Here is a 19,540-nt window from a genome sequence, read left to right on the forward strand (position 1 = left end):
GCAAATGGGTGTAAATTTTACAATATATTCCTAAGATCCCATCTCTAACAACATTGAAAATTTTCGTGACCTATTTATTTGTTTCTGAGATACAGAGGTTCAAAGTTTCTCTGTGTTTAAATCTAAAACGTAGTTTATGAAGTGAAGTAGCTGGAGAAATAAGCTGTAAAGTTTCTCCATTATCATCATGAGGATTCTGGGAACCATATGTTGTACCAACAAATCACATGCTGAATTTTTGTACATGTAAAATCTGATCTGAGGTTAAAATTAATTGTTCATTGCTTCTGTTTCACATAAGTAAACTATCAAAATTGTACTGACCCATAAAGTTCTTTTCAGACAAGTGTCTCGCCCTGCCGTGATTGGGAAAAAAAGGGAACCAGTGGAAAAATGCTCCTATCGGAGCACAAAAAACGTGAATATGCTCCTATTTAAAAGACTCTGACTGTAAAGTGCGGTACCAGCTGCCTCATTCTTCTTTCCTCAGCACCTTTAAAAATGTTCCCAAAAATAACATATACATGCTTTTTTACGACGAGAGAGACAGTGGCAGTGGGAAATAGATCAAAAAGTTATAAATAGTGGGAGGTAGTAGACAGTGGTTATGGTATAAAAAGAGTGAAGGTGACAGTGGCAGTATGAGAGAAAGAGAGGGACACACTGGCAGTGGAACACAGCTGACAGTAACAAAGCATTTATTTATTTATTTATTTATATACTTGTTGCATAGATCTGTACATGTGAGCAAGTCACTCAGATGTGGAACGTGTCAATGTACATAATAAAATACATAGAATAAAGACATTGTTATAGTATTAATGACAGTGCACAAAAGTCATACTTATTAGCTTAAAAACTAGTCAACATAAATGTGAAGATAGCAGTTTCATATTTAGGGCATTATTGCATTTATTTTAACCTTGAACAGTAATCAAAACTTCGCACTTTGGGTTTAAAAGTGATCCAAAAATGGAAATGAGAAAAACAGGAATTTTTACATTAGGGCATTATTACATTAGTTTAACAGTAAACAGTGTCAAAAAATTTAAAAACATCTTTCCAATCCGGGTTTTACTTATTTCTCTGAAAGAATTCCTCTAGTGAATAAAGTGAGGTCTCAAGTAAATAATTTTTCAAGCTACATTTAAATACTGATGTACTACTCCTTATACTTTTGATGCTGTTGGGTAGGGAATTGAAAATTTTCGTTCCAGCATACTTTACCCCTTTCTGAATAAGTGTCAAGTTCTTTAACTCACAGTGGAAATCCTCTTTTCTTCTGGTGTTATGTTCAAGATGTAGGCAATTCGTTTCATACAGAGTGGGGTTATTTATTATGAAGCACATCAGTGAATATATGTACTGAGATGTTGCTGTCAGTATTTCAAGTCGTTTAAAAAGATTTTGACATGAGGTTCGTGGGGGTACACCACAAATGATTCTTATTGCTCTTTTTTGTGCTGTGAGGATTTTCTTTGCGGCAGGTGTATTGCCCCAGAAGATGATGCCATAACACATGACTGAATGAAAATAGCCAAAGTAAGCTGACTTTGAGATGGTAATGTCATTGAAGTGTGACAAAATTCGTAAAGCAAATGTTGCCGACGTCAGCCGTTTTAGTGTTTGTAGAACGTGATGTTCCCAGTTCAGCCTACTGTCCACGTATACGCCTAGGAATTTTCATAAGTACACTTGCGTTATCATCTGATCATTCTGTGTGATAACTATTTCTTTTGGGTTTTTGTGGGTTGTCTGGAACTGGATAAAATTGGTTTTTTTCAGGTTTATTGAAAGGGAGTTAATACTAAACCAACCCAGAACTTCTTTAAGGATATCATTGACCTCGGATTCTAAGTCAGTAGTTGACATATTATCCACCCCAATGCTCGTATCATCAGCGAACATTGTAATTTTACACTGCTTATTGATGGATAAAGAGAGATCATTAACATATATGAGGAACAGCATGGGCCCAAGCACTGATCCCTGTGGCACTCCATGCTGCACAATTCCCCACTCAGAGTCCACTATATATTGTGATACACTATCTGAAACATCTAGAATAATCTTCTGCTTCCCATTTTCGAGGTACGATTTTAACCAGTTCCCTACAGGTCCCGTAATTCCATAATGACAGGCCTTCTTGAAGAGTATCTGGTGATCTACACATTGCTGGGAAAAGAGTGAAGGAGAGAGTGCCAGTGGAATAGCAATAAAGAAATGGAGAGACTGAAAGTGGGTGAGAGCCAGTGATAATGAGAGACAGAGTCTATGGCAATGGCCATGAAGAAGAGAGAGATAGTGACAGTGGGAAGGAACAAATGAGATAGCAGCCTTAACAGAAAGGAAGAGGGAGAGGAGGCAGTAGTAGTAGTAGTAGGACGGAATGAAGGAGACCACCTGTGAAACAGGACACAGTGACAGTTCGAGAGACACAAAGAGCTAATGACAATGAGTTGTGCTGAATGAGTGAGTGAGAATGAGCAAGTTAATTGTGGTTTATTTGTCTCATAACATACACGATATAAATCATTTAATTCAGGTACAGGAGACATGTCAAATTGTGGTAAAATTTCATCATAAACAAAGAGCAGCTGTTAACTAACAGCATAATAATAATAATAAGGAAGAAGAAATTGACAACAGCATGGATTACAGAAGTAAGGAAAGATCTAGAAAGAAACAACATTAAAGAATCAGGAATAGCAGAAAGAAGCCATTTTAAAAATAAAATAGTAAATTTGGAAGGCTTTTTCAAAACAGAAGAAATAAAAAATCGGGAATAACGTGGACAGAAGAAGGACTTCATGGAGAGACAATGAGGGAATACTGGAAAAATAAGAAACAACAACAAAGGAAGAAGAGGAACTGAAGTTGTTAATGTGATCCTAGTTGTTCAGTATGATTGTAAGAAAAATAAGACAGTTTTGTTGTATGTACATGAAATAAAATCTAACACTTAATTACCCCTTGCTCAAATTATCCTTTCATCCTCTATTAATTCTTCTATTGAATACTAGCATTTCTGCCCCAGAATCTGCTCTAGCCTCATTTTTAAAGTTCCTGGCTTCATATTAAATATGTTTTTGGCCATTAATTTCTTGTATATCGTCATCCCCATATACTGTAGAGTCCGTGCGGATAATTTCAACTGGTATGTGGGTAGCATAAAATTATTTTCATTTCTTGTGTTATATGTATGGCTAAAATGATTCTCCTAAACGTATATGGAGGGAACAGTTGGGATTTGTAGTTTCCGAAATAATGGGAGACAAGACTGTTTGCTGTGCAGTGCTCATGTATCGGACAATTTTCTTTTGCAGTCTCAGTATTCGAGGTACACTACTCAAACTTCTTGAAAAAATGATCCTGTGTCTAATGACAGATTCAAAATAATTATGATAAGCAATTTTTGTTTACTCAGGTCAGTGAATTTGCTAGTATTCGCATTGCAATGCAAAACTACTTAGTGTATTTGATTGGAAGTCAATTTGTGTATTTTAGCTAAAGTTCTTGTCCACATTTAGCCCCAGGAATTTGACCATATCAACTTCTGTCATAGGTTGAATTTACATTGTATTTCGAGTTTCACACATTTTGAATGTTTGGTACTGAAATGTACCATATGTGTTTTTGTGATGTTCAGTTTCAACCCATTTAACTGGAACCAGTTTTCTAAGGTACCCAGTGTGCTTATTATGGAGCTCAGAATTTTTTCTGCATCATCATTTTCAATTAAAACAGAAGTATCATCTGCGAACATAACTGATGGGGAATTTGTATTTACAGGTAAGTCATTTATGTAGAATAGGAACAGCATTGGCCCAAAAATGGTGGCTTGAGGCACACTTTGTGGTACTGTACTCCATTTGGAATAATAATTACCTGCATCTGAGGTGATAGTTCCCATTTTTTTCTGTTGTGTAAGTATGAAGTCAGCCAATTTAGAGTGTTGTCTTTAATCCCTTATTTGTCTGATTTGTAGATAAGCAAGTCATGGTTGATGAAGTCAAATGCTTTTGTGAGATCGCAAAAGGTATCTGCAATTGTACTCCTCTGATCCAAAGATTTGCCTATCTTTTCAGTAGTTATTCACAGCATCCAGAGGGGAGTTTCCTGTTTGAAATCCGAATTAGTTACTTGGAATAATATCATTTTTTACAATAAAGTTTTTGATCCAGTTTGCAGCTGCTTTCTCTGGTTTGCGGATACTTTCTGTAACACTTTTGACAGGCTGATAATTTCTCATGTCTTCCCTTGATCCTTTCTTCAACAGAAGTCTGACTTTGGCATACTTCAAAACATCGGGAAAGCATCCCTGTTCAAAAGACTGGTTGAATATTTCAGTTAGGGGAGGTGCTATTATGCCACACACTGTTTTAATCACTTCAGTGGGTATCCCATACCTCCCAGCAGAGTTTTTATTTTTAATGATAGTATAACATTTTCTACATTCTTTGTTGTGACTTTTTAAAAATCTTTGAGATACTCAGCTTCTTGGTGGATTCCAAAGGGATTTACTTTACTCTGATACTCTGCTACATCACCATCTAACTTTGCCCCATTTATGACGTATTCATGTAAACACTCTGATATTTGAGCTGGATTTACTGTAAATCTTCTTTAATCTTAGATATTTCATTACTACGAACTCTAATACCTAACTCTGATTTGGCAACTGACCACATTGCTGTTGTTTTACTTTTACATTTTACAATGAATTTCTTGTTTGCCATTTGTTTGTCTTTCTTCACAACTTTTTAAAATAAAGCTTTGTAATGACGAACATGCTCAGTAAAATGTCTGTTTTTATTATATTTCAGTTCATTATGGAGTTTCCTCCTTCTGGCACTAGAAATTTTTATACCATTTAAGTTTATTAGTCGTTTCCTTGCATGTGGTTGTAAGTGGAAAATTTTTATTAAATATTTCAAGAAAGGTACTTTAAAATTTGTTTAAGTTACTCATACTCAAAATACAGCTGTTGTAAGGCCATTCAACCTCTCTTAACTTATTTCTAAATGTAAATGATTTTTTTTTTCATTGAAGTTCCTTTTCATATGGCTTTTGTTACATGAAGTTTCATTCTTAATTTTTGGTAGTTCAATTAATAATGCAGAGTGGTTAGAGATTCCTAAATCTATTCAAAATTTGTAAATATCTTCAAATACATAATGTGTTAGAATATTGTCAAATGCACAGGTAGCTGACTGTGCATTAGTCCAGTGGGTTGCATGAAGTTTATTTTGAAGCCAAAGTTTTTTTATTAAGTCATTGAATTTGGACATATCATTGATTTCAACTATGATATTAATATTGAAGTCAGCAGCTATTACTATCTTTTTTCCTTTTTTCTTTATTGAGTTTTTCAAGCAGGGAATGAAATTTCACCAGAATAGCTTCAATTGTAGCTTTTTCTGGTACTCTGTAAACAGAAAATACTGTGACATTTAGGTCCTTCAACTCTATGCAGCAGCTTTCAAATATACACTCTTTATTCAAGTGATTAAAATCAGTTATTATTTCATGTCATATCAGAATGAGTAAGTATGTAAGAGCCTCCATGTGATTTCACTCTTTAACAAAAGCTGTTGGCTGATTTGAAGTTTCAGTTTTATTAAGAATTTTAATGTTAAATTGTAATGGTTCTGCCTGTTTTATTTATTTCGTTTGTTGTCCTCAGTGGCAATGTACTGCATTGCTATACTGGCTGACAACTGGGTTGTGGATTCCGACACTGAGTACTGTAAATAATGTAGCCGACTGGTGCACAGTTGCGTTTCACAGTACTTTAATATCACTTTTCACAACCCCCTAATAATATACAGTTATATGGCCAGTGCACTATTGTTTAAACTTTCGATAAGCCTCCTTAATAGTTAGCAGGCGAAGCTCCACATACTGCTACTATAGTTTACTGTTGAACATCTACGATCAGTAAAACCGAACCACAATGTTCACAGTTCTTGAAGAATAAACAGGTACGTATGGAAACAGACAATGTCTTTGTTTTTACGCATGGCCTATTGATGTAACACTTATTTCGCTGTTAAGTTGATACATTGTTGTTGTTATAAGCAACACAGGTTCCTCATCTGAAACTCGGCCGTGTACTGACTGTCTCGTGACCAAAAATCGGGCCCTTATATATCATCGCAATAATAGGTGCTGAAACTACACATTGTTCAAAGTTAAATTAACAGAAATTACAATTAAAACTAAATCATTAAATTAACAGAATACAATGTAAATTTTGTTCCTTTTAACACTTTCTTCTCCTGCAAGAGTTAGCCGAATTGTTTGTCTAAATCATGAAATTGACAAATATAAGTACGCAAACAATACTTTGGACAAAACTGTTAATTACTTCGGAATTAATGAAGGGCTGGTTTTGCTAACATGTTTTCAAATAGAGCCAAATAGAAACTTTAAGATTACTAGTATTCATCTTCCATATGTTTACAATTAGTACAGAATTTACATTTGTTTATATGTCAACAATAGAGTTTAAGTTACGAAACAATTACTGATTTCACCCTATAATGAAAGACACTGGTAGGAATGTTCCATTAAGTTTCGGGTGTGCAGCCGCAAGAAATCTCCTTCTTCTTCTAATATTTCGGCTGTATAACGTTCAGCCATTTTCAGAGTGAGCCGCAAGACTGCCGCTCCAGTGCTCGCTTCGTCCCTTTATACTGTTGTACCGCGCGACTGCGCATGCGGCCACAGATTAGAAGAAGAAGGAGATTTCTTGCGGCTGCACACCCAAAACTTAATGGAACAGTCTTTGCCCCATCAAAACCTGAAGATTCACAACTAGTAGGAATAGTTGAAATAAATTGGAAATTCAATTACATACAAAAAACTAAGCACAACATTAGGTCTGGAGTTATATTCTTTAAGCCTAAGGGCCGACCTCTCTCTTTTATAAAAAATGCAGATTATATTCACATATGCTAATGGTAAATAGTTAAAAGTAACAAAACAAATTTAAAGAGGCAGATGGCAGAACGAGAGGGGAATTAAAATTATCCCAGCTTGCTTCATCACAAAATGTAAGCCAATGTTCATTGAGGCAAATGACTCTGACATTTCTACATTCAGACAGAATAATTTGTAATTCATCCACTTTATGACTTTTGTATGAAAAGTCAGCAAGAGTGGATGGGTATGAGCAACTTGCAGTGATGGACTTGTGGGTGTGAATGAGTTACAGTTAGGGGAGCTTGAGGGAGTGAAAGGAGAGTTGCTTGTTAAAAAGAGTGCGAATATGTTGTCATGTCAAAAATTTTGGGAAAATTTTTAAAGGTGTGGAAGGAGGTAGGATGAGTCAGCTAGTACTCCACATTTCAGTCAGAATCTTTTAAATAAGAGCATATTCACCTTCTTTGTGCTCCACTAGGACTATTTTTCTGCTGGTGAACATTCTGTAACAACAGTACGTGGCTTCTGCATTTCATTACTTACATTTGTGTGTTACACTTCTTGTCCCTCTTCAAATATCATCACGATTTTCTTTCGAGTTTCCTCAAATGTTAATTTAAATTCTTCCTTTCTTATATATCCTTTCCATTTCCTCACCATGCCCATTAAACATTGATTTTTTCTCATTATTTAGCATCATCAAATCCACCGTTTCTTCCTCTTTACCATCTAAGCTCCCACAACACTGTCTACTGGTACTCGTTCTTTTACTGACAACAGTTTTTCACTTTAAAAAACCTGTAGTGCCTAGACCACAATTTTCCTATTGCAGTTGAGTACAACAACTAGTTTTGGTTGCTATCTACAACCATCTTCAAATCTGTAAACAAATGGAGGAAAGTAGCATAAGACAATTTTGTACAGTGAAATGGTATATAAAAACACTGTATAAAAGCTGACCAAAAATATAATGGGGAACCAATTCCTATAATAAAAGTGAACGTTTGACAAATCCATTGAACTGTGTAATACAAAATTTATTAAAGTTTATAAGATAACGTACTGCTCAAAATAGTGAATATGCATTGGAAAGCATCTTTAGCTGTTGTCATATGGTGACATGCATTAGTAAATATCACAACAGTTACTGGTACAGTACATAGTTCAAAAACATCACCATGAGCAAGCCAGGTTGTAGACCAGCCAAAAGAATATAAGCCCAGAAATCTTAAAAAAAAACTTATATCTATATCCAAGTGAATTTTGGAATTATAAAGGTAAAATTACAAGGCAGGGGTACTACATTATATGATTAACTGGCAACATGATATACGTGGGAAGCAGATTATATATAATTGGCAATAATTCAAGGAAAAATCCAAGATGATGTCCAGAGACATATATTATCTGCAAGAAGCTCAGCCAACCTCTCTCTCCCCCTCCTACTCAGGTGTAGGCCCTGTCTAGTATAGCACCATCTCTCAATTGAGGCAACAGGCACTGTTCTCATATGAGATTTAATTTCAGCCGGCAGCAGCCTGCTCAACTCAGTGTTCGCACGGCTTGCCAAAATGTTTACCAGGGCTAGTTATGGCTTGTAGAACCTCCACACAACTCGCACTTGGATGTGTAGTTGCTGTTAATATTTCATCCAGGTCACCCCTAATGCTGTAGTTTCTGACCTCACCCAAGCTGTTCCCTGCTCTGACTAACTGTAATAACCTGATCCCCTTTGTTAAAATCTTTACACGAACTCCCTATGTCCTCTGCACCTGGCTGGGACTAGCACTTGGCTTCACAATATTTGTGACCTGGAACCCTGTTCCTAATTCATCCTGTACCATCTGGCATACTGCTCTGCCATGGCTACTACCTAACAGCAAGACTCGTTTATTCCTACTGTCTTTTGGTACTGACCTACACTTAGTTTCTTCGCTAGAAGTCGTCTGCACCCTACTGTGACCTAAAGCTGGATGAGGCTCTTTCACTCCTATTTCAGGTAACAAGGCAGACTTATTAGATACTGTGAGCTCAAATATAGATGAAGAAGTTGAAGTGTTGTTCACCTTTTGCCCATTACTTGTTGCCTTTAGCCCATTCCCACAATCTTTTTCCACCTTTAAGCTGTCTAGTTCAAATTTCCATAACCTGATTCAGCCTGACAGGCACAAATCTTCGCTTTCTGTTCAGCAATTCTTTTAACTTTTTTTGCAGAGCCTACAGTTCCATGGGAAAGCCTCATTGAGTTCCCCCATTCACTTCCTGACCACACACAGTTGCTCCAATAGAATTCCAACCCACAATCTACATACCATTCCATATCTGACTATCCCAAGCCAACATTCACACTTATTGCACATTACAACACAGATTAAACAATTACCGTATTTTACAGACTATAAGATGCACCTTTTTTAGTCTAAAAATTGCCTCTAAAGTTCAGGTGTGCCTTTTACTCAAAATTAATATAAAAAGTCCAGTGGTTATTTAAAATTACCACCAGTCTTACAAATGGATACATATTCAGTGCTGCAGAAAACCTATCTCAATCGGGCAACATTGGATTCAACTGGCAGCAGCAGTGCACCACTCTGAGGAACGTGAATTGCTGGGATTGGCGACTTTGACTATCTCCTTCCCACCCTGCCATCACAAACCCAGAACACCGTAGCCCATGATGCATCATTGCAGTCCACAGTGCCAGTGAACTTGAATTCAAAGTGATTTGTGTTATTGGTAACAGTACAATATTTTTGTTAGTAGCTAGTTTTGTAATGTAAAAAAGGTATTCATCTGATGCGGCTATAAATTGAAAGTAATTGCATATGCAGAAGAACATGGAAACAGAGCAGCATGTCGGGGGCAGGGTGAATTGCAGTTGGTGGGCTAGTAAAGAAAAACTGAAAAAGATGGGGAAGACTAATTGTGCAAATAGAGCACTGAATCTAGAATGGCCAAAACTTGAAGACGACGTATTGAAATGGATTCAAAGACGCCATCAAACTGGCATTGGAATGAATACAAAAATGATTAAAATATGGGCTCTTAAGCTAGTGCTATAGTAGAACTTAACAGACTTTAAGGGTGGAGTTTGTTGTTGCTACAGGTTTATAAAGCATCACGGACTTAGCATGCGAACGAAAACCAAAATATCTCAGAAAATGCCAGAACAGTATGAAGAGAAAATATTATCTTCCCATCACTTTATTATTCAACATTGAAAGAAAACCAGTGTGGAACTAAGCCAAATTATGGACGGAACTCCTCTGACATTTGATGTGCCGAATAACAGAACTGTTGCCATGAAAGGTGCTAAAGCTGTACCTATCAAAATAAGTGGACATGAAAAAATGCATTACACTGTAGTCTTTCATGTTGTGTTGAAGGTACTAAACTTATTCCAATGGTCAGTTTCAAGTGCAGAACAATGCCAAAACTTTCTGAAATACTGCTAGGTGTTGTTGTTCATGTACATGACAAGGGTTGGATGAACATGGTTGGTACAAAATTATGGATTAACAGTGCATGGGAGAGAAGGCAAGGTGCTTTATTGAAGAAGAATTCTCTTCTTGTGCTAGATCAATTTAGTAGTCATTAGAAGAATTCTGTGAAAGAGAAACTGAGACAGGGAAATACAGAGCTTGCTGACTTACTCCACAATTGCAACTTCTTGATGTCTTAATAGAACCATTTAAAGTGTATGTGAGGAAGGAATGGTACAAATGGATGAACTCATCGTGAATATATACAATCAAAGAAGTGTTTCAGTGGATAAAAGAGTTGTGGTCTAAAGTGAGAGAAGACATTGTTGCTAAATCTTTCAAGAAGTGCAGCATAAGTAGCTCTTGATGGCAGTGATGACCATTGTACATATGAAGAGAACAATGATGAGGATGAAGAGGAAGAAGAAGAAGAAGAAGAAGAAGAAAGATCAGTTCAGTTTTATAAACTAAGAATTTTTTAACTTGGCTTTGCAGTCTAGTAATAAAAATGAGTAAAATGTTATTTTTTTAAAAGAAATTGCTTAAAAATTTAGGTGCCTCTTATAATCTGTAAAACATGGTAAAAGTATAATAAATCATTTAACCCACTTTACACTGGACAAATTTTGTTATATACGAGCTGCAAAAATTAGGACTAAAGGTTAGTGCTTCAGGCATATGATATGACATCAAAGTTAATTATTTCCACTTAAAATGAGAACTCAGCACTCACTTAAATGCAGCATGTGTTAATTAACTTATTCACAATAAAATGTAACTTTTAGTCACTACTTATTACAAGTATTCCTTGATATTAGAGAATGTTTACTATCAACAGAGTATGGCATGCAATTTTACACTATAATTTACATACATTCTGAGAATGAAATCTTCAATTTCCCAGATGAAGAAGATATAAAACAACGAACTTAAATATAAGATATGCTTCACACAATCACTTTAGCCTGCGAAAATTGTCTACTTTTAACTAGTAATGATGACACAACTACAGACAAGCACCATCACACATGCTGTCAGTTTAATAATAAGCTAGCAAAATACTGACATGGCTTATTTAAAGAAGAATAGTAATCAGAGTAATTTGAATAAGGATTTAAAAATAAAAAACTTCTTGCCACTTGATGGTTTTCAAACCAACACTTTTTTTTGTTGTTTACTAGCAAACGAGGGCCCACTTTCATGAATAACTCGAGTGTGTGATACCTGGGACCCTAATCTACATCACAATATAGATGGTTTCAAAATAGGTCAGCAGATATTTTGTTCTGCTCGCTACTTTCCCAATCCTGCTGTTTGTAACTTTTTTCTGATATCCTTCATATGTGTATGAAAAATCCACAGTAACATTTCATGTTACATACCTACCTTGTGCCCCCCCCCCTCCCCCCAGTTTCTATTTTATGCATCAAAGTCAGTTCAGCTTCTTCCCAAACATTTGAGATATGACTGAATCTGACACAGTCTCCCAGGAGATGAAATACTGTTAGTTTATTTTACATATTCTACATAATTATATTCCTTATATTTTTTCCATGAGTTAGTGTTCCTTCTGCCTTGTTCAAGATGAAATCAATTTTGCTCTCTGTACTGTTGCCGGAAATATTCTGCTTATTTGTCACAAATTTCTTTTTTGGCCAAATTATGTTCTGACTTGCATAAATTTCTCTTGTTACACCAGTGTCCATCCACTTCCCATACTTCTGTATTAGAAAGACCTGTAGTTCTGCTACATATGTACAATTGTAACTATAAGGCCATTATCTTCTGTTGTCATTGAATCATTACCTATTCCCCTAATTTACATTACCACTGACTTGTGGTCAGTAATGTTCTGCACTACTGGTGTTCAATGACACAAGTTATGTGGTGTTGTCAGAACATTGCAAAAGAAAAGTTACGCATGATACCTGAAAGTAAAGTATAACAAAGAAGGAGTTAAAGACTATTTTGGAGTTTAAAGATATGTAGCTTAATATTTATTTGTAAACCATTAGTTGGCATTTTGCCATTTGGTTGGGTTATTCTGTATCATTTACTTGATGGTGCCTTTAAGTTACAGATGAGACATTCTGATGAATTAACTTTGTTGTATCAGCTGGCAGTCCCAGTCTTGGAAAGGACATTCTAACAGAATTCTAAGACAGCCTAGGTGTTGTTTAGGAATGCAAGGTAAATAAAGACAAGAATGCAATGAATAGTCAATCAAACCAGATTTCCATCAAGTGTTTGGGTTGAAATGTAACACCAAGAAACAAGCAGTAAAAACAATTTGGAGAAAAGCAAATAGATTGGCGGAGCTTAGTGAAAGATATTGTAACTGTAATGATAATTACGTCAAGAACAGTCCGTTCTATCATTACTGTGATAATTTTTAATACTAGTGGCTAGCATAGGTATTGTTTGGCTGGTGCTGAAGCTTTCTTGAAGTGGGCATGCATTGGCTTTTACACCCGTAAAGGAGGAAGTATTGCCAGTAATGTGAAATGTGTTGTGGACAGTTTCTGTTAAGGGTTGGTATCTCAAGTTCAATAGAGGGCATGCAGGGAGTTGCATCAAAAGAGGAAATAATGTAGGAGACATCTGTAGCATGCCATTTCATTCTGACTAAACTAGGATGAAGGTGAAGTGGGACATTGTAACTACAGTATGTGTCTCAAAAGGGAAGCAAGATAAACTAGAAGAAATATTGACATTAATGCAACAAATGTCATTAAGCACTTGATCAGTTGTGTGCAAAATGGATGTAGATGTGGAAAGTACTGTTGGTAGCATCGGCATTATTACTATCCACAAAATTGTTACCTTGAATCCTGCTGATTTTTCACCCCACTGTGTTTAATTGTTGACTTTTTCTGTCAATGCCTGTGAAGCCCCAATTTCTTTGTGACTTGCTTTTCAATGATGTAATGTGTTTCATGTACTCATTACTCTTAAGCTATGTAAGATGGATAAAAAAAGTAGGTGGCCAGTGTGTTATATAATTTGATTCATGATTTTTTCCCTTTTTTGGACTCATGTAAAGAGTCACGTCTGTGAGACACATAAGAAAGTGAAGAAGAATACTGGCAAGATCTGTCATTGCTTATAACATTGTGCAAAGAGTTGTGGAGTTTCTAAGAGAAATGTGTTATAACTTTATTGTGGTCCTGTCTCCCACGCATTAAAAGTAGGAGTGGGCTCAGGCAGTTTTGAACTATTGCTGTTGTAGCTGACCCAGGGTGGCTTTGGTGTACGATGGCTGCAGCGGGATGTTGCAAAGGCTGCCCTGAAAAATGTGATTGTCAAAATAAACATTTAATTTACTCATACATTTTCACACTGCTGACACGGAGCACTTGGTGAGGCCCACGTGGTTGGTGAGGTGACAGTGAGTGCCCAGACAGCTGGCTGAGATGTGTGCCTGGGATTGCTGATGCCAGTGACCAGTATGTGGCATGCAACCCAGTTACACTGCAAGCACACAGTGTCAGCAGTGCTTGAGTTGGGCAGAATTCTTGCAATGGAAGCCAGCTCCCCAGTGGAGGGACCCGTTGTGGTGAGTAGTGGTGTGTGGTGCAGTGCTGCCTGCACTGGGAATAGCAGAAGTGGCTGCCCTGCCTAGCAATCAACCCACTGCCCCCCTGAGCAGGAGTCTGGCTCACTGATGGAATGGGCCTGGGATAACTCCTCTGCATCATGGCGCCAAGTCTGGAAGGCAGACTTAGTGCAGGAAGCTGATACAGTAATGGAGTCCTGAACTCGTTACTGCTGCTGGCAGCTCCATGTCACCCCCTTGTAAGGTGTAGCCTCTACTTTGTAGTCATACTACAGGGCTGTGAATCAGTCTGCTACAAAGTGACAGCTATTTATGCCAGATAGGAGCTTACCTGTTATGCCAATGTGCCACTTCTAATCATGTTCTCAACAACACCACTGAAGCCTGTTATGGAGAAATTCCGTTACCTATACTACAAGGACCTAATTGTCCCACTGGGCTGGCAGCCTTTGTCGAGCGAAGCCTGGCCTGTCTTGCGATGAATAGACAGCCGTGTTACTGCAATTGGAATGCCAACACCTTGCACCTGCTGGTGGCAGTGACTGCTGCAATACTTTACAACTATACTCCCACAGATTTGCCCGCATATGTAGAGGTAGTGCAGAAAGTACAACCATGTGCTACTGTCTGACAGCTGTTTCAGCTTATATTGTTTGAATTGAATATTACTGGACTGTACTGCCAAAATTGCAGTTAATTTAAGAAATAATTCACTCATCAGTAAGAACATCAGTCAGGAAATAATGAAATGGATTATAAAAGCATTTGTTTGGAGTGTGGCCCTTTATGGGTGTGAAACTTGGACAATAGGATAACAAGACAGAATACAACTAGCAGCCCTGGAGATTTGGGGCTACAGAAGGATGACAGCTGGAGAGGCAGAGTTACCAATGAAGAGGTGCTGAGAAGAGTACAGGAAACTGGATCTTCGTGGAGGCATATCCAGAGAAGAAGAGACAAACTTGTAGGACAAGTTTTAAGACACAGTAACATCATTGGAACACTGGCACGAGGAACTATTAAGGGAAGGACTCGCCTGAGCCAACCAAGGATGTCATACATGCAGTAGATTATGAATGTTTTAGGATGTACTGCATACACAGAAACGAAGAGGAAGGCAGACAGAAGAGGAATGGCATACTGCTGCAAACCAACCTCAGGGTTGAACACTAAAGTGAGAGATTACTGGACTGGTGTTACTTTACTTGTGTTTTGTATTACTTGTGTAGTTCTCCTTCATCCCAACAAGGAAACACACTGTATGTGCTGCAGTGTTTTTTTTGTCATATACTGAGGTATCTGAGTTGCTGTTTACTTAGTTGGTGTTTATTTAGATATATTTGCAATATCATTACAAGTGCAATTATTGTTGTTTGACACATTTGAAAGTTATTTGGGAACAAAATTTGTCATGGTGACATCCTTGTGTAAAAACTCAAGCCTTTGATTATAATGTCCAGTGCCTTCAACAGGAACAACAGAATAAGATGACAAGTACAAAGTTGGTATGTCGACAATTACTGACATAACAAACAAAAAGCAAGTATCACAAATTTTATATCTAAGCTTGAGTCTACTGATGGATCAACAAGTCATAAAACTATGAAGGTAACCACTTAAATGGATCTAGATGATGCTGTTTACAGGTGGTTAGCACAAAATGGGCCATAGAGAGAACCTGTCAGGTCCCATCCTGTGGAAAAAGGCAGTTCAATTTAATGAAGATCTTGGAGGGCTTTTGAATTTTAAAGCCAGCACAGACTGGTTAAAATGCTTAAATCAAGGCATGGCATTCGTGAACTTCAAGTACAAGGGGAAAACTGTCTGCTGATTCTTCAGCATATGATTCTTTCAAAACCAAACTAAGACAGGGTGGTGATTCTTCTGGGAAACCTGGAATTCTCGGGAATTATACTTTACCTGGAAAAATCAGTACTCAGGGGATTTCAGAAATTTCATAAAATCTCAGGGAATTCTGCATATTTAATCTAGCATTGAAACTGATTTTTATTAAGTTTTATAAATCACAAATTTTAAAATACTTAATGTTCAAAGTGTGTTAATTGTACAAACATCATTCCATATAAATTATTGATGTTTAAAAACTGTGGTTAAACAACTGCTTATGGCTAGTATATAGCTCACATAAGAGGAAAGAAAAGTCATTATTGTGATATGCTGCCCCCCCCCCCTCCCCTGTCCCCTCCATCATTAATTTATCAAGAGCTTCTTGACACCATCTTCCTGCTTACCTCTGGAATTCTCAGGGAATTTTTTACCAGGTTTGAGTAGCCACCTTGTAAGGGATGTATTGAAGGAGAAAACATTTACAATACTAACAAAACAAGGCTTGATTGGAAAGCTTTACCAAGAAAACGCTTTGCTTCACATTGCGAATTAGTAGCATCTGGTCCTAAAATAAGCATTATATTACTGCTTCAGCTAGTGCCAATGCTACTGGTAGCCACCAATTGCCTCTGCTCGTCATTGCAAACTAAGAAACCGCTTTGTTTCCAACATGTTAATACGTCTGTGATACCTATTGTACCTCACAAAAGAGTGCTGGGGTGGATGGTATGATTTTCACTGAATGGTTTATAGAATATTTTAATCCTCTGTAAAAGGTCATCAGTTAAAGAATGGCAAAAGAGAGAGAATATTACTGCTCCTTGAAAATATACCAGCTCATCCATCATGTGATATCTTGTATGAAAAGGATGAGGAAAAGTGATTTCTTCCACATAATACAGAACAGAATTTGAAAAATCCTGGAATAAAATTTTGGGTATGGCAGAAAGTTCTTAAAGTCTAATTGAAAATGACAATCAGAATGACATGTCCAGAATGCCCAGTATGCTTTAAGAACTCAATTGCCTTGAACGTTATGAAGAAGATGTTTAAGAATGGATGAGTGTCGATGATGCAGATCCAGAACACCACAGCATGCAGGATAGCAAAACTGTAAACTTCATCACTGACAAAACTGACACTGCTAGCGTCTCATTAGCTATTGGTCCAGAAAATGAAAATGAATATGTACTGGTTGCTTCTGAAGTATTTAATGTTCAGATAATGTCTTGCGATGGTTTGAAGCTGTACTTGAAAGCAGCCAGTATCCTGAAAAAAAATGCGAGACTTAGCTGTTCGTAAGCGGATAGGCTTGTTTAGACAGACCGAAATTAAGGTTATTTTTGTAAGAGTTATCTCTATAAATGTGTACTATCTGTGAAAAAACATATGTGTTAAATATTTTTGATTTACTAGGCTGTAGTGCGTACATTCCTACTGTAGTTGCATTTGTAACAGTACAAGAGATTCAATTTATTATAAATATATTTAATTTTTGTTGGCAAATTGGTAAACAAAAATATACAGTTTGATTATCTGATGAAACCAGTTTTCCAAACAACTGTGTCTCCCATGAATAACTGATGTACTTTAATTATTATGACTAATAAATTAAATAATAAAAGACAAATTGTCAGTCAATAGGCTACAGAAGGTTAAAATTTGTGTTCTGTATGCTGATTAAATTTTGTGATGAGGGTGCCTGGAAAATTCATTCATGGCTAATGTTCACGTGGATTAAATTTTAAATCAGCACGTATCGTGAACATTCATGGCAATTTTAAGCAGTACCATACATACTTTGAACCTCATTCCCTGTATTGCACACAGGTTTTTTTCTAGCCATATAAAAAGGAACCAGAGACAAAAATTTCGGAATGTAATTAGCACTCACCTTGTGTCCCAATCTTTCTTCCTTATCTTACAGAACTAGCACTCATGAGAGAATGTCTTAGCAGGAGCCTTAGAGTTGAAATTGGAATTCAATAGAGTAAGTTTGTTAAAATAATAATTATGATGTTGTTTTTCATGAGTTTTATCAACTGTACCATTTCAGTCCCACTGAATGTTTAACAAAAGGGAAGTGGTAATGCCATAGTGAAGTATTTAATTGGCTCATCAGTTCTTCTTGACTAGCTCAGTGGGAAAAGCAAGGCAGCGGTCCAAGTCTGAATCTCTATCAATGCACAGCGAATACTCAACACATGTAAAAAATCGTTGCAACACCAAACTTCTTCCAGTGCAGAGTGTCATAATAAAGAAATTATTTGACTGGATTGTGTATAGCTTTCTTAGGCTTTTAATTTAAACTCAATGGCAAAGAAGTTCCTTATATAGTTGAGGCTATAAAGATGATGTGTAATGTGAGGATATTGTTATTTGGGGAGGAGGAAGGGGCTGGGGAAATATTATTGGTCGAAATTCCAACTTCCATGTGAATAGACATTGTTAATATACCCATCCACACTGCAGGTGTTTCACTGATGAATTTTAATTGCTTTTTGATGGTCACAATATTCTGAAAACAACCCTGAAACTTTAACATGAAAGAAAAGTATAAAAGAGGGAAGTTCAAATTTTAATTGTGGTTTCCAAACTAATTATGGCAATTATTTATGCCTGTGTCAAAATTTGTGCTTTTTTTGTATTATAGTGGACTGTAAGTGAAATTGAACATGTCATTTCTCATTTGCAGTTGAAGCTGAATGATAAAAAATGTAGTGAGAAATGGCTGGCCTACGTAAGATATGTTGATGAAATCGTAACTGAAGGACTTCTAAATGCTATTGGAGGCAGGTAAGCTCCTAAAATTTCTTCATACCATTTGAAGGTGATGGAGACATCTCATAAATTTCCGCAAAATTGATTATGTATGCGCAGTTAGTGCATACGTATTCTGAAGTCATGTCCATTGACAACCAAGTCATGCATAACTGTTTGTGGCATTTGATTTATGTTTCACACCACTTATGAGGATGATGTATCCACATCCTCTAAGCGCTTACATGTGCTCAAAACTAACTGTTAATTATGTGATAATTTAAAATAAAAGTGTGGTGAAAATGACCTTTTATTTAATACAGGCTTTGGTTGCCACCCAGAATAAGTCTGTTTCATATAATAATCTCAGGACTATACAGGGTGTTACAAAAAGGTACGGCCAAACTTTCAGGAAACATTCCTCACACACAAATAAAGAAAAGATGTTATGTGGACATGTGTCCGGAAACGCTTAATTTCCATGTGAGAGCTCATTTTAGTTTCGTCAGTATGTACTGTACTTCCTCGATTCACCGCCAGTTGGCCCAATTGAAGGAAGGTAATGTTGACATCGGTGCTTGTGTTGACATGCGACTCATTGCTCTACAGTACTAGCATCAAGCACGCCAGTACGTAGCATCAACAGGTTAGTGTTCATCACGAACGTGGTTTTGCAGTCAGTGCAATGTTTACAAATGCAGAGTTGGCAGATGCCCATTTGATGTATGGATTAGCACGGGGCAATAGCTGTGGCGCGGTACATTTGTATCGAGACAGATTTCCAGAATGAAGGTGTCCCGACAGGAAGACGTTCGAAGCAATTGATCGGCGTCTTAGGGAGCACGGAACATTCCAGCCTATGACTCTCGACTGGGAAAGACCTAGAATGACGAGGACACCTGCAATGGATGAGGCAATTCTTCGTGCTGTTGACGATAACCCTAATGTCAGCGTCAGAGAAGTTGCT

At 37.0% G+C, this 19,540-nt stretch overlaps 1 protein-coding gene across 1 annotated transcript in view; it reads left to right on the plus strand.

The window, feature by feature from the left end:
* LOC126234993 (dynein beta chain, ciliary-like) overlaps positions 1-19,540 on the plus strand; it is a 732,993-nt gene that overhangs the window by 220,167 nt on the left and 493,286 nt on the right. Inside the window, exon 19 of the mRNA XM_049943730.1 lies at positions 18,467-18,609. Within this exon, the coding sequence (XP_049799687.1) occupies positions 18,467-18,609 (143 nt within the window). The remainder of the gene's footprint in view (positions 1-18,466; positions 18,610-19,540) is intronic.

This window comes from Schistocerca nitens, chromosome 2 (genome assembly GCF_023898315.1).
Source record: "Schistocerca nitens isolate TAMUIC-IGC-003100 chromosome 2, iqSchNite1.1, whole genome shotgun sequence".
Classification (NCBI taxonomy): domain Eukaryota; kingdom Metazoa; phylum Arthropoda; class Insecta; order Orthoptera; family Acrididae; genus Schistocerca; species Schistocerca nitens.